This window comes from Cynocephalus volans, chromosome 11 (assembly GCF_027409185.1).
Source record: "Cynocephalus volans isolate mCynVol1 chromosome 11, mCynVol1.pri, whole genome shotgun sequence".
In the NCBI taxonomy this organism is placed as follows: domain Eukaryota; kingdom Metazoa; phylum Chordata; class Mammalia; order Dermoptera; family Cynocephalidae; genus Cynocephalus; species Cynocephalus volans.
Window position 1 is genome coordinate 32,039,400 of NC_084470.1, and position 16,898 is coordinate 32,056,297.

General features: G+C 35.3%; 1 protein-coding gene across 1 annotated transcript in view; it reads left to right on the forward strand.

Moving 5' to 3' along the window:
- The first annotated feature begins 867 nt into the window (after positions 1-867).
- The window catches only part of KCNH8 (potassium voltage-gated channel subfamily H member 8), a 375,230-nt gene continuing 359,199 nt past the window's right edge, over positions 868-16,898 (forward strand). Inside the window, exon 1 of the mRNA XM_063115036.1 lies at positions 868-943. Coding sequence (XP_062971106.1) covers positions 868-943 — 76 coding nt within the window. The remainder of the gene's footprint in view (positions 944-16,898) is intronic.

Sequence of the window (16,898 nt, forward strand, 5' to 3'; positions counted from 1 at the left end):
GTAGAGGCGGAAAAACCCGGACACCTTGGGCCACATTTCGGGGCTAAAAGACCCCGGTAATTGGGGAGGAGGCCGCGCAACTCACCCGGGGCTGCCCTGCTCCAGGCGCAGGCACTCGCGATGGCAGGTGCACCGGAAGGGTGCCGCCTGCCCACCGGGCTTCTGGCTGCCTCTGCTCCCTTGAGCACCACTGGGGCCTCCCCGCTTCTAAGTTCTAGGTGGAGGCCGGATACCTGCCCCGACCTGTCTCCTCCCCTTCTCTCATACCACACCCACCAGACTCCAGTCTCCCCGAGAGTGGGACTGAGCGGGAACAAAGGGGTCTTTGTTCACTGGCTCCGGGGGGGGGGGGGGGGGAGTCGCGCTCGCTCGCGTTTCCCGGCGCCCCTTGGAGACCAGGAGACTCGGCGACAACGAGCCTCGCCCAGCTCCCAGCGCCATCCTCCACGACCCCAGAGCCATAGGTCAGGGCGCGGCGCCCCAGCCACCGCCGTCTCTTTCCGGGCGGGCGAGGTGGGGGGCGAGGCACCGCGCGGCGGCGCCTGGAGGGCACTGTCGCCCGTGGAGGGACGGTGTGTGTGGGGGGGGTATCAGCAGCTGGCGGAGGTGGAAGGGGCGGCAGAGGGAGCCTGCGCCGGGCTGAGCCTGGAGGTGCGGGGCGGGCTGGGCGAGTGCTCGCGGGGCTGCTCCTGTGACAGCAGCTGCGGCTCTCCCGCCGTCCTCCCCCTGCCCTCGATCGGCCCCATCACTACGCCAGGCCCCCCTCCCCTGCCGTCATCACGTCCCCCTTCTTCCTTCTTGGCACTTTCCTCTCGAGCCATCCTTCTGGACAAACTTTGATGGAGAATTTCACATCACGCTGGAAAAATGCCGGTTATGAAAGGATTACTGGCGCCCCAGAACACCTTCCTGGACACTATCGCCACCCGTTTTGACGGAACACGTAAGTCTTACACTCGGGCGACTTGCATGGCATTTTCTGAGGATTTTTTTTCTCGTGTACATTACTTTTGCTCCCACCTTCATTTTTTGCACCAGCAGAGTGGATTTCCTTCTGTTCTGGCCAATGTGTCTTTTGTGCTGAGAAAAATTTTCCCTGCCATGGTTCGGTGTAGTATTAACACTTTGGGTTGGTGTAGTAAGCTCTCTTGAGATCTTGGGTTTGTGAGGACTGTGGGACCTGTATTTTGCTACCTTTAAGGAGTTGGTTGTGATATAATAAGGTGAAAATGGGAATATTGGTGTACACTAACCTAGAGTTCCAAGGCTCCCTACCTTATACGAAGAGTTTGGAGTGTTCTTTCATGGGGCTGTATTCTGTGAGGTCCTTTCGATAGGCTTGATTTCTCATCTGAGTTTAAGAAATGAAGACTAGAATCGGGATTGCCAAGTGTAAGCTATCTCTAGAATCGTAAGTGTTGTGAGTTTGTCAGAATCTAGATTCCCGCTTTTGAGCTAGAATAGCATACCTCTTAATCCTGAAATTAGTCTAGCACTCGAAGAAAAACTGTTCGGGAAAGAGGAGCTGGGTATTAAGACGGATCTGATAATAAGAGACACTTTTTGAGGGTGAATTTTATTGCACAATTGGTTCGTTTAAGCAAAGTGAGGAAAAAATTAGATATGGTGTTGTGTGGATGCTTGGAGACTGTTCGAAATCATCTGCAAGTTGTTGTCTTTCAGGACCACGGTCAGGTCCCCACTCCTTTCCAGGCTTCTCAAGCTCTCTTGGAGCTTGTGGATCTTATTCATAAGCATTAGCCCTGTAATTAGCAGGCTGTACTCCCACCCTTAACAAATGCTCTCAGCTGGTTTCACTATGACTTTCCACACCTTGCTCCTAGCTTATGCTGCTTCTGTGTGATATCTATCCTTTTTTATTATACAAGACTCATAGAGACTCTTTCATCCTAAAGGTTTTCTCAGTGGTTCAAATATTGTTTTTACTTTGTATATTTCTTGGAGCTGATATTGGAGAGCACATCTAATTCCATTTCCAATCCAGTAGTCTAGATACATACACTTATTAGGGTGGGAGAAGCATGTCTTGCACCTTTCAGGAATAGTTGGAAAAGTTGCAATAGGAGAGAAATGAAGCACTTACTTTAATTTTGTTCAATTTTTATTTTTGATATACAGACTAATCATTGTAGTTGATGTGAATATTTGGCCTCTTCTTCCAATGTTTTTATCTCTAGGTTTAGCAATTCTTCCCCCTTTTATATTCTAGATGTTTCAGATGGTGTGAGAGACGTGCAATGCTACTAGGTATTTGTTGTTTAGATAATAAGGAAAAATATTATAGGAAAACTAGTGCCTGCCACTACCACCACCACTCAAGCACTACTCAAAATTACCATTGCTGTCTTTAATCATGACTGATTATGGGTATTACTATTTATTACTGTGGGGACTGACCAGATCCATGTGTACTTTGTTCTTGAAGTTGAACATTTACATCCAAAAGTCTCTAAACATTGATCCTGAATGCATGTATTGATAATGAGGTAATTGGAAAATGATGGTTGCTTATCTCATTGTCATTTAAAGTTGAATGGAGTGTAACGTGTAGTGAATAATCCCAGTACAACACTAGGAATTATTGCGGAGACCATTTAGATATCTGTTGCTAATGACAGGGGCTTTATATCATCAGTATGAGGATATTTTGGCCTCTTTCTGACTGTCACTATAACATGATAAGCAGAAGGGCATGAAGGAAGAGGCAGATATAGTTGTGCACAGTTCTTTTTCAATTTTAGCTACAAGTTAATGTAAGAAAAAAATAGAAGGTTGGACATTTTAAATCCTTATTTGAGAAGATCATTCTCACATACCAACATTTAGAATAATAAAAAATCTAAAACTCTACTGGAGATCATGCTTGGTCTGTGCTTCATAGGGTCTGGGGGATTCCTGGAGGGAACCAGTATATGAAATCTGACAATCAGTGAAGCAGATTTCAAAGTGGTAAGTAGCATAATGATTGACATTGGCAAGATTTTGTTTACAACATTTAATAAACATCCTTTCTCCCAAGAAAACCCACTGAATGAAAGAGGATTGCATTTTCTCATTTGCTTTTTAAAAATTTTTTTGAATTGCAGGATGATTTAAGTAATCTGAAATGGAAAAAAAAAATCAAACAAACAAAAGAGAAACCTAAGAAAATTTTTAGCCATGAATTTTGCTATATATATATCTAGAACTATGGATATAACTTTTCCCCAGTTGAATATTTAGCTTATCTTACTATAGCATCTTTTCTCATTGGTACAGTTTTATTAAGTATGATTACTGTCCCTGAAACTCTTTTCCTATGATCATTCTTCTTTCTCTTGGTTTGTTTATATCAGTAGTTTTTTGTTTGTTTGTTTGTTTGTTTTTGCAAGGTAAAACTATTTGAAGGTTTTAAATTTGTAAGATTGCCACCACTCAAATAAAAACTATGCTGGAAAGTGAATAATGTTATTATACTTAACATGTAATGTGTTGATTTGGTACATTTTTTGCCTTATTTGTGAGGTATATTTTCTGGTCATGCTAGTTTCTTATTTTCTTTTGGACAATTCTAATTAAAAAAATAAGAGAGAAAACAATAATCCTGACAAACCACCTTGCTATTTTAAGCAACATACAGTCTTATTATTAGCCTTAATTTAATATCATAATGGAAAATAATAAAACAACTTAAGACATCATTTAAAAATTCTCCCAGGAAAAAAGTAATATTTGACAATATAAAAACCTGTAACACAATCTTGCTAATTTATTGGTCAAGATATTATCACAGAGTCACATAAAAGAAGTTAATAATGTATTTTGTCACCTGGTGACACTTTACTGTTTTACACAACAGGGTATTTTCTCCTCTTACTATTTAACAAGTAAGCTCTTTGTCACGATTGAAAGACAATTGTGGACCATTAATTGAAACTATATTTTTTTTCTGATATGCAATATAATTTAAAAACACTATTGGAAAATATAAAACTTTTTGTATAAAATTATAACTAAAATATAGTTATATCTTGAAATATCTTCTGATTTGTGTTTAATTGAAGTGCAATGAGACAGAAAAACTTAAATAAAATTCAGAGAACCATTCAAATGTTGAATATGTATACCCCATTTATTGGGAAAAAGTAACTCCAGTGTATTTCTTTGAATACATGTAGCAACACTTTTCACTTGAAAAACTCTAAGATACACACACACACACACACACAATCTTAACATTATGGAGTGCATATAGTTCACTCCTACCAAGTATATATATATATATATATATATATATATATATATATATATGTATGTATGTTTAATGTATTCTTAAAAAGAATTTTCTGAGTAGACTTTGACTATATTATTATTATTATTATTATTTTCGGTGGCTGGCCAGAATAGGGCCAAGCTCTAACCATCTGAGCTAACTAGCCACCCCTAAGTATATGAATATTAATCTGGACAAAGGAAAAGTATAACAATATAGAAGTACATATTTGAAAAAATAGTTTTTCAGTATAAGTATTTATCACAGGGTATTATTTGATAAGAACACTTTTTTTGTTGTTTTATTTTGTTTTTTAGGATATAAAACTTTCAGAGGGATATGCCCATTTTCACACTTGATGATGTATTAACCTACATTGTTTAGCCATATCAAAATTTGGCCAGAATACTTCTTCTCTTTGGGGGTTACTTAGGCAATATTTAAGTTTTAAAAGCAGTTTATATCCCATCCATTCCATCAAGGAGATTCTCAAAGTACCCCAAATAATGTTGTTTAGGAACTCATTAATATTTGCATATATCTCATGTACTCTGATATAGCCTGTTCAAAATGGTCCAAGGAAATTTGTTAAAATTGAATGCTCCCTTACAGAGTCAATTCTTAATGGTTTTTCTTTTCATCTTTATGCTTTCTTCAAGGCACATAGGTTTCTTAGCATAGGAAGAAGGATAATGCACCCAGTGCTAGAGGAAGGGGATAAATAAGGAAGGAGAGTGAAGATCTTCCTAAGTCTTTGCTGAGTTGAACTTTTGAAAAAGTCAGAAAAGGCATTTGGCCAATAAAAATAATGAGCTCCATTGTGTATGGGCATGTCAGTAAAAGGCTATTGCATGAATACATTCAAGAATATATCTAACACTCCATAGATATCTCCCCATGAATGCAAGTTTGTAAAAACTTTTTTGTTGTATTTGTTTATTTTGTTTTATTTACATGCTATAGTAGTGTCTTTTATTTCTATCTTTTATTTTCAGGAACTTAGTTCCTATATTAGTTTTCTATTGCTGTGTAATAAATGACCACAAACTAAATGGCTTATCATCTCACATTTTCTGTATGCCAGGCATCCAAGCATGGATTAGTTGGGTGGCTCTGCTCAGGATCTCACAAGACTGTAAACAAGCTGTCAGCTGGGGCTGTGTTCTCATCTGAGGCCCAAGGTCCTCTTTCAACTTCACATGGTTGTTGGCAGAGTTGCAGTTTTCTGATTGAGGCCTCTGTTTTCTTGCTAGCTGTCAGCCAGAAGAGTTTCTCAACCTCTGGAGGGTTTTGCCACATGCCTCTTCCATAAGCTGTAACACAGTGGAACAGCTCACTTCTTCAGGACCAGCAGAAGGGTCTCTATTTTAAGAGCTCACCTAAGTCAGGCTCACCCAGGATAATCTCCTTTTTGGTTAACTCAAAGTCAACTCATTATGGATTTAATGACACCCACAAAACCCTTTAACCTCTGCTATGTCCATCACATTCATGTATTCTGTTCATGCTCAAGGGAAGGGGAATACACAGGGTGCATACACAGGAGGTGGGAATCTTGGGAGCTGTCTTAGAATTCTGTCTACTACAGTTGCTGTCTCCTTACCATTGTTGTACTATCATGCTAAGCCTAATGTTCTCACATTTGTTCTTCTATGCAGCAGAGTTTTTGGCACATTCTGCAATTCGGCTTGCGAGAAACTCTGCTGAGTTTATGACTGAAATCTTTGAGAACATAAGGTTCAACTCACAGAGGGTTTTCCCTCCCATTTGGTGGTAGCATATGTGTAAACCTACCCTGGGACATCTTTAGTCAGCTGTGCTGTTGTTCCTCGTTCTCTGATCTGGATATGATGTGGGAGATGTAGGAATATGTTCAGAATATTAATCCCAGGCTCTTGACAAGGTGCTCCCTCCTTGTAACCAGATGAAGAAGGTTACAAAGGGTCTGTTGGTCTGTGTACAGGTGCAATGGTACTTCAAAAAGTTCATGGAAAATTAGAATTAAAAGATAATATAAATCATTCCCTGAACTTTTGAAGTGCCCCTCTATTTTAGTCTCCACTGGATGAAGAACCAGTTCAAGAATGTGGCATCTGTTAATAATGGCATCCAAGACAGGACTTTGTGCTCTAAGGTGACTGGGCTGTTTCTACCTTACCAACCTTCTCAACTAGGCTTGTTTCTCAGCCAACTATATGGACTGTTTTGAAACAATGTGAGGTGTTTTTTTTTTTTTCTTGTTTTTGTTTATTTGTTTTTGCTTTAAATCTCTTTCTTATCTCTATAATCATGTTTTGCATTTAAGAATCTCCCTACTATGCACTTTGGCATTGAGATTGAGTGTTTTTAATTTAAACTTTATTTCAGGTTACTAAAAATAGAATGGGAGAGAAGTGGGGGGAAATAGAGGATGGAGGGAGGGAGAAAGAAGGAGAGGAAAAGGTAGGACAGAATTATTTTATTTTCATTCTCTCGATTTTGAGATAAATTCTTTGTCCTCCAAAGTACTTATCAGAGGGGTTCTCATAACTTTTCTGAAATAAACAAAGTTTTTGATTTGTAAAATTGGATTTATGTCTTTACCAGAAATGCATTTCTTTTGACATATGAGGTATAAAAATAATAATAAAAGTTGTATTATATGTTAAATTAAAAAAGCATGACCTCAGATAATTTTTTGACATCATTATACAGAGAAGAATGGATATTTAATATGTTAAGAATAGAAATTATGCCCACAGTATATTCTTTCTATGCTGTGGCACCTGGCATTACCTTCAGACCAAAGGCCATGCATGAACCCCATTCTGGCCAATGAGACTGACAAAGAACAAAAAGCCTTTGCAGAAGCCTGTTGAGTGCCCCGAGTTACCAGTTGCTGAGATATCCCAGGCTCAACATACATCTGGGAGGGGTACAGTCTCTCTGAAGAAATGTGTACATTGTTCATTCATTCAATAATTTCTCCAATAATGTTTAATGAAAACTGACTATATATAAAGACATTCTGCTAGGATCTTTGGGATAACTCAGGTGTATTTTTTTCTGAAAGGAGGAGATAAAACATATGCACAAATTACCATAATATAGGTTGGAAAGGGATAAGAGTAATTCGGGAGATTCAGACAAAGGGTTGTGTACATTTGGATGAGGGAGAAATAATTTCTGTGGGGGAATGATCTGGGAGGGCTTCCTATAATAAATCATTTAGGGTGGTAATTATTGTCTCATTGTGATGTGGGGAAAACAAAATGCTATTTAGATTACCATCTTTGCAACACTTGACATTGAGACTGAAAAGGGCCTTTAGGGAAAGTAGTGAGTGTTTTAGAGGATGTGAAGGTAGCAAGGTAGAGGCAAGAGGACAATGGAAAGTAGGTTAGGCCAGGTATGAAAAGTCTTTAAAGCTAAAGTGCTTTGTCATAATAAACCATTGGAGGTGATAGATCTGTGACTTGGTAAGAAGAATGATGCTATCTGTGCTTGGTTTAAAAACTCTCAAAAATTTCAACTTTCCTATGGTCTACAGCCTGAAGCATAATACGTGAGAAATGTCAACCTTGAGACTTAAGTTGTAAATATCTCTTCTCAAAATGCTATTCTACTTACTTGGACAAGGGTCCCATGAAATGCAGTAGAATTGATGTGTTCATTTTCCTAAGAGTGTCTCTTTTTCCTAGGGAGTTAACTTTCTTTTAGGGAAGGGATAGATTGATTTCTCACCACAGAATTGACTATTCTCCTCTTTTAGGGCTGTTCACCCCTGCATTCTACTATAGAATTATGCCAGTGGTGAAGAAAAGGAACTGAGGGTGTGTTGGAATTCAATACCAGTGAAGGTGATAGGAGAAATGCCAACAGTAAAAGGTACAGACTTGCAGCTGCTGCAAAGATAGTAGGGCTCACCCCGGCAATGTGTATTTGCTAATATCTTCTAAATACTAAGTTTTTAAATCTATTTTAGTTTAACAGAGCTTACAAACAAAAAAGATGAGACTTCAACTTTACCTACGGCATAGTTCACATTTAGCAACAGGAGCAGTTGAAGAGCTTTCTCAGTAATTTAAACAGTCAAATATAGTTCTTAGCTTCCACATTCCCTAGAAGATAGATTTTGCTTTTCTTTATAATCATTAATGTAACTATCTCCCTTAAACTCTTCAAAATTCGCATGTCCCCATATGAACTAATAATCTTTTCTAGCCTATAAAATCTATTTGTCTTCTTATGTTTTCTGGCCCTGTTATTGGCATCACTACCCACCCAATTCTCTAAGCTGGAAATGTGAGTCAACTTTGACTACTCACACATCTAACTGGTTATCAAATCTTTGATATTTTACTGCAGAGATGACCTAATTTGGTCCCTCATTCCCCTCTTCATTACTTCTGCTTTAATTTGGATCCTCCTTTTCTTCTGCTCACAATTGCAAGCTTACTGTAAATCTAAGTACGTCCATGTGGCCATCAGCCCTTTCTCCTGCTCACACCCCTTCAGTTTTCATGTTTCCAGATTGACCTCTATTAAAAGCAATATGACCATTTAATCACGTAACTCTCCTGCTTAAAACCATCCATTGGCTCCCTGCTATCTCTTGGATAATGTCCAAAGACCTTAGCGTCATCTGACCCCAAGATGATTCTGCAGAATCTTTTCCAACCACTGCCTCCCCAGCTGCAGATGTACTCATCCTAAATCCACTGCTTATTCATGCCTCTAAGACTCTGCATTTTACTTGAAGAGCTAGCTGCTTTCTGTTCTTTGAGACTCATCCTAAAGTTTACTTTCTATCTAAACTTCTGTGAGGCTCCGAGTAAAGTTAGGTGACATTTCCTCTATGCTTTCATGTGATCTTGCTCGTTCTTCTAATCAGTTCTTATGTGTGCTATATAATTATACACTTTCATATTCCAACGCTCAACTATGAATTATTTGAAGCCCTTACTATGTCATTATCCATTTTATATTCTTATTGCTTACACCTATCCTTGGAATAAAATCTTTGCTTAATAAATATTTCTTTGAGCAAAAGAATTTCAAATTCCTTGAATGTCAGGGCTGTAAATTCATCATGTATATTTCCCTTCAGTGGTAACTGGTGTTCTTCGTATGTTCTTTGTATTCAGAATCACATAATTAGATTTAGCTTTGAAACATAATTCTAGGTATTTGTACATGGATCAAGGGCTATTTCTTTTATTAAACTGTAGTGATAAACAGTGACTACTGTCTTGGGCATATCTACATAAATGCTATGTACCGTGTTGTTGTTTTATCTGTTCCTACCACAACCTAACAACCCAGCAAAGCAGCACTGCTTTTTAAGTTAAAGACAAAACCCAAGCTCAGAATTCTACTATATCACACTGCCTGTGGTTTTTCTACTACAGCCTGTGTTATTTCCTACTACATCACACTGTCTTAAAAATGTGTTTGTATAGCAAGTGTAACCAGACTGGGGCAATGAGTGGTATCATTTCTAGTTTCTCTTGCAAAAGGAATTTCTGCTTTGAAGTTTTTAGCCATTTCTAGTTTATATATTTTTTCTTTTGATATGTTCTGACTTAAGTACTTGCCATTTAAAGAATGTTTTTAAATGAGTATTTAAGACATCTGAAACTACTAAATGCATGCATTGTGCAAAGCAAGTTTGCTCATCAAAAATGTCTACTGTCCTTTTTTTTAATGAAATCCATTTTCTTTGAGGTTTTGGAGCTGAGGAATTGCTGACTTTAGTATGTCCCTGTGATTTGCTATTGTGAGGATAATCTCTCTGTGAAGATATTCTAATTTTCATAGCTGATATAGTGACATCATTTTGGACTTTCACCTCATTACGGTCTTATAGAAGAAGTTCTACTTATTTTGAGTCTACTTTTATTAAGAGAAAGTACTCTCTAGTGTCAGGTACCGTTAACATCTTTTAATAGAAATCACTTACCTTTTCTCCACAATGAACTTATAGGAAAAAGGAAAGGTACCTAACTACCAACTCTCAAATCTAATCTAAAGCTTTCTATTTCAAGTTTTCTTTTGTTGTGTTAAGACTTTTGGACAGCCATCGTTATGGTGTTTGTCAGTCAAATGAATTTCTTCTTTCAGTTATTGAACTAAAGGTAGCTGAGACTGGAATACTTACCACTCTTACCATGTTTTATTTGATTTTCTAGAAAGAAGGGTCCACATAAGAAGTTTGGATGTTATCGATCAAAAACCCAGTTTAATGAGAAGTAGACTATCCTTGTGTGTGGTCTTCTGGCTATTCATTCAACAGAAAGAATAATGTAGAAGATAAAATTGGGCATGCTTTTAACCTTAACACCTAGGTAAATATTTCTGCTGTGATGCCATGAATGATGGGGGAAAAAATGAGGGTCTTAGGACAAGGGCAATGAAGAAGAGCTTTTGTATTGTATTAATTTGGTAAAGCTTTGGTTAGGCTACATCTCAGTCACCTGAAAACAAACCTGCCTCTCTTTCCCAACAAATGTGTGGTTTCTAATTTTAGGATACAGAATTAATAAATGCCTACAGCTATTGTCTATCTGTACATTACTCATATCATGTACTGTGTCACTGGTTCTAACAAACCAAAAGTAATAAAATTATTTGGAAAATAGTAATAATGGCTAATATTTGTGTAACATTTCAGTATATTCTTTTTTTATTCATTGCTTGATTTTTTTTTAAATAGATGAAAAGTGGCTTCTTCTTGTGATTGTAATGGACATTTATTTCACTACATGTAAAGTTGAGCATTATTTAATATATTTTAGGACCTTTTGAATTTCTTTTCTGACCATTATTTGTATTCATTGTCCTTTATTAGTTGAATTATTGGTATTCCCTTTTTTGATGTCTTTGAGCTCTTGATGTAGTAAAAATGTGAACACTTTCTTGGTAATATGAATTGTAAATGTTTTTCCCAGTTTGGGGTTGTTCTTTTGATTTTTATATATATGAATTAATCAATTTTCCTGTAATAATTTCTAGGTATTGTGTCATACTTAGAGAGGCAGGCATTCCCTATTCTGAACTTATTTTAAAAGTATACCCTAGGTGTTCGACCATAGTTTCATTTTGTATACTCAATTTCTTGTCCTCCATTACTAAATTGTGTAATGTGATCTATCAAGTGTGATGTAGGGATCAAAATTTATTCTTTCCAGATTTCTGTCCAGTTTTTCTAATAACATTATTCAACAGTTCATCTTTCCCTGCTGATTTGAAATGTCTAGTTTACCATATTCTGTATTCCTCTATGTCATTCTATTTCTTGACTTCCTATCCTGTTACATTTACCCATCTTTTGCTTTATATATTAGTACCACAAATTTAATATTGGAGCTTTATGATACACCTTAAAATTCTCATTTCACTATATGTTTTCCCAGAATTTACCTTGGCTAATCTTACTTATTTGGAAGTCTATATGAACATAAGTATTAGATTATCTAGTTGAAAATAAATCCTAATGGTATCTTTAATGGAATTTCCTATAGAAAAAAATGACATTTTTATGATGTTTGAAAATCCATACCCAAGAACTTGCAAGGTATTACTATTGTTTACATCTTTTGGGTGGTTTCTCAATAATACTCTTTTACATTTCCTGTTTACTTTATTCCCAGCAATTTTATCCTTCTAATTTCTATGCGAAACAGACTCTTTTCTTCCCCTGCTTAGTTTTTCTAATCTAATTTTGCTTGTTTATTTGAAGGCTATTGACTCCTATATATTGTTATTCTTTTTAACCAGCCCGCTTACTGACTTTCTCTGATCCTTTGTAATAGTTTTGCAGTTGGTTTTTCATTGTTTCCAAATAAGAATATCAGTCTCAAATAGTAAAAATTTTGCCTTCTTGCTTCCAATTTTTACAACTCTTACTTTTTTCCCCTTTATTTTTTCCTGTTGTCTAATTGCTTTGGTGTTTGAAGACCAATGTTAAAAAATAGTGGCCATAAAGAAAATCCTTTTTGTACTTAACATTAATGAAAATAATTTTACTGTTTTTCTAAAAAGTATATTCTGGATTTTAGTTTAAGAGGTAAATATTTTATTATCTATTTCTGCTTTATTAAGAGACTTTGTCACATATGCCAATTTTTTTCTTTGGTGAAAACATTTTAAATTTATTTAAAACTTGTTGAAAGACAAGGAATAACACCCAAGAACACAGAAAAGATTTACTAGGCAAGTACTAATTAAAACAGATTAGAATGTCAAATTACAACAGACTTTAAGGACATATTCTTATTTTGATAGACAATTTTACAATTGCCTTCTCATCATCTATCAAAGCAATTATCTGTTTCTTATTGAATCAATTAATAAAATGAATTCAACAGATTTTTATCATATTAAACTATCTTTGTATTCATTCAATAAAAGTTACTTGGCCATGTTGCTGGATTTTTCCCCCACGTTTAGAATTTTTATACTGATGTGTACATAAATATATATAACGTGTTTAATGTTATATATATATATAATTATATATTATTTATATAATTTAATATATATATAATATTGGCATTTATTTCCTCTTTTTGTAAGTGTGTATTACTGAATTTTGATGGGAGAACCACACATCCATATTTGTGTCAATTATAATGTAGTATCATTTGGCTTAGCATTTGTGTCAGATTTTTCATATTTTAATAAAGTATTACAATTAAGCATTGTATTAAAACAGAGCCCAGATGGGTTGGTAGACCTCCAATTAGTTCTTATAACTTTGGCTATGGCCTTAGCAAATAGTGTCTTAGATGCCTGTGTAGCAAACACAGTTCCTACTTAAATGTGTGCTTAAATCTGAAATATGCCCAGAAACAGCACTTATTTTTTCATCCCAACCTTTTCCAGATACAAAATATCTATATCTATGTCTATAATTATAAAGGTACTTTATGGAAATGTTCATATTATCTTTGAATTCTATTTTTTCCATGAACTCTTTGAAGTACCCGACTATGTCTCAATTTCTGTCTCCTTTTCTAGAACAACATGCATATTGTGTATGCATAGTAATGTCATAGCCTATGAGACGCACGAAGCTATCAGGCCATAGGTTAGTGCAGTCACTGCGAAATATGCGAAATTATAGCTTAGGTATACATGAAATATATGTAGACTATATCTGTATTTTTGGTATTTAAGAAAGCTTTTACAATAAACTCTTTTGGCATCAATGACTTCACAACGATAAAAAAATGTGTTTAATGAAGTATTGAATTCTCATTTCTTAAGAAAGTAGATGGTGAATATTTAACTGGAAGAAACTGTTGACATTTGCCTCCTTCATAGATGTCCACATTGGGACAATATCACTGACCATATTAAAATCAGAATACACAAATCTGCTGAATAAGCATCAGCATGTTCTTAAAATATCAGTAGCTGATTTGAGAAGACGATACATGAAAATGATGATTCATTCTGCAGAAGTTGTCTTGGATATATTCTGTGAAGCCTGACTTTTCATTTAGACCAAAGGACTCCTGTTCTAAATGCATTTCATTCATTTATTTTTTTGGTAAGATATGTAATGATATGATTTACATGCCATAAAAGTCATTCCTTATAAGAGTACAGTTCAATAAATTTGTCATAGTGTATGCATCATGTAACCAATGCCACAATCAAGATTTAGTACAGTGTCCTCACCCCCAAAGGTCAATATCCTCCTCCCAGTTCTAGTATCTAGCAACTACTAATCTGTTTTCTATATCTAAAGTTTTTTTGTTTGTTTGTTTAGCATGCAATATTCATGAAATCATATAGTATACAGCATGTTTTGTTTAGTTTCTTTCACTTAGATAAATGATTTTGCAATTCATTCTTTTTTTTGAAGGAATTAGAAATTTGTTCTATTTTATTGTTGAAAATTTTGTTCATTTTTGATACCACATTTTCTTGTGTACATAGAAAAAAATGAAGCAACAGTGGCTAATGTGTTGCTTCATTATCAGAAAAACTTAGAAACTATCAGTGCCATCAAGGATTCCAATGGAAAATCAGTTAATATTAACAATTCTTGAGTTTTTGTATTTAATTCATGTATTTAAGTAAAGCTTTTCAAAATTTATCCTGTAGAAGGTAAAGCATATGTTACAGAAAATGTTATTGTAAATTCAGTTTAAGAGATCATTAAAGATAAAGTCAGCAATTTTGTGGTAACAAGGTAAATGTAAATTTTGGAAGAGCACAGTGTCATGGTGAAGACAGTGTCTATTAAATTAAAAAATGTATGTTCTTAGACTTGATGTGGTGTACACATCATTCATATTTGCGTCCCTAAAATGGTGATATTTTATCAATCACTACAGCAGTTGTAGTGGTAAAAATTGCCAAATATTTTTATAAATGAAGAATTGGTTACAGTAGTTACACTACATGATTTATGATGATAAATACAGAAAAATATTTTGCACGGAAGTACATGGTTCTCTTTCTACTACCTGTTATCAGAGTTGAAATGTCTCAGTCTGAATTAGTACATTGTGAACAATCTGAATCAAAGTCATTAGTCTTTTCTGAATGAGCCTTTTATATTTTCTTTTCATTTTGTTTGAAGTCACTTGAAAACATTTAATCAAAGTATTTAATAAGTGTCAGCTTTTAAACATTTTAGTGAATAGAAATTATTTTAAATAAAACATGCAAACAGAAGGACCTTGAAATGTATCCCTAGATACACAAGGGGAAAAAAATTAAACAATGACAGCTCAAACTATGTACTATATTTAATTGTGAAATTTTAAAATTTTCCTTTGGAATATTCCAACTTGGAAGTCTTTTTCGATGGAATTTTAATTTTTAATTGGATAAATTTATGTTCCGTACTGATTTTGCAGTATCTAAATTTAGCACAGCATTAAGAAGAAACATACAGACATCTTTTGTGACAAATTTTTATATTATAAAAGTATTTTTTGAAAGCAGTTAGGCAAAACGAGAGAACCTGTGAAGTATTTGCACTGAAATATTTACTCTTTCCAATATTAAAAAAAAAATAGAATTGAGAATATTCTCACCATAGCAAAATTTGCTGTATGCCTACAGGTTATTTCAGCAACTACATATAATATTTTTCAATTAAAACTTTTATGGTCTATAGTGAAGTTAATTGAAAATGTCAGCAATTTCAAATTTATTAGCTATAAAATGCACCATAGGGGAAAATTACAGAAAAATTTATGAAACAGATTAAAAATAATAATATTATGTAGAGGGGAAAAAAATCATAGTCTTCAGAATTTCAGCAACTTGGTGTAAGAGAAAGATAGGGCTAAATACATGATTTAAATATGTGAAAATATCATTATATTTAGGCTATTATTTTCTAGTAACATAAAGAAATATACAAAGAGATTATTTTACAGAAATAATTTTGTTTCGAAATAGTTCTGGAAAAATAAATTTTATAGTTTCATCCATATAATAAAAGTGGTCCAAAATAAAAAAGAATATAAAATATTATTTTATTCTGTAATACCACTTTCACTCTCAAGTGAGCCCCTAAGTCACCCTATGTTATGCTCACTTCATAGAAAGATTTTCACAGCCATATGAACTAGGCAGGGCTATTCTGGCACTTTGGAGACAAGTGGGTAGAGGACCCTAAAGAAGCTGAGTGTTTTGGCCCAAAGGTGGTACAGGAGAAGGCTGGGCTCTTAGTCTTGTCTTTTAATTGCAAAATCCTCACTCTTCCTTCAACTTCACTTTGCTTTTACATTAAGAGGAGGAAGAGAATTGAGATTTCATGAGCTACAAAGACCCGATGCTATACTTGGCATTTTCACCTACATTAGTTTATTTAATCTATTGCACTGCAAGTTAGGTGCTTTTATTCCTACTATATGGATAGGAAATTGAAGCCCAGAAGTTTGAATAAATTGTCAAAAGTCACACACTTTATAAACAGTGAAGCTGGAATTTATACACGTGGTTCTGACAATAGCAGGCTGTGTTTAATAAAAAACAAAAAATTGGACCTAAATTGTAAAGCATTAAATTTATAATTATGATCTTGATGGTCATACTTGACTTCACTATGAGACATTTACAAACTATTTTTATGTTTTTTAAGAAAACACCATGTAGGAAACTCAACCCAGAATGTTGCAAAATGTCAATGTTTTATAAACAGTATTTAGTGGATTATCCAGGAATTCACCTCCCTTGTTAGAATACAGCAGCCAAAATGATTCTTCCACCTAAGGGGTCATGCTGTACTGGTGTTGGAGACTTGAGAGCCATGCCACAAGCCCAGAAGCTTGATCATATTAGAACAGATTCTGAGTTATTTGTAGAATAGTGTCCCACTAACTTGAACTTAAAAATGCTTCTGTCCCATCAGTGGTTGCTTAAGGGTGGAGGTGGGGTCCAGAGGGGTAGGATTACAAAAGTGCATGAAAAAACTTTTGGGGATGATGGATATGATCTCTGTTTTGATTGTGGTGATAGTGTTTTGGGTGTATACACCTGTTAAACTTATCGAACTGCACACTCTAAATACGTGTAGTTTATTGTATGTGAATCATACCTTAATAAAGCTATTACAAATGCTTTCTGGGTTGTAGACAGAATGGTAGAGCTATAACTACAGCACTGGGAATGACAT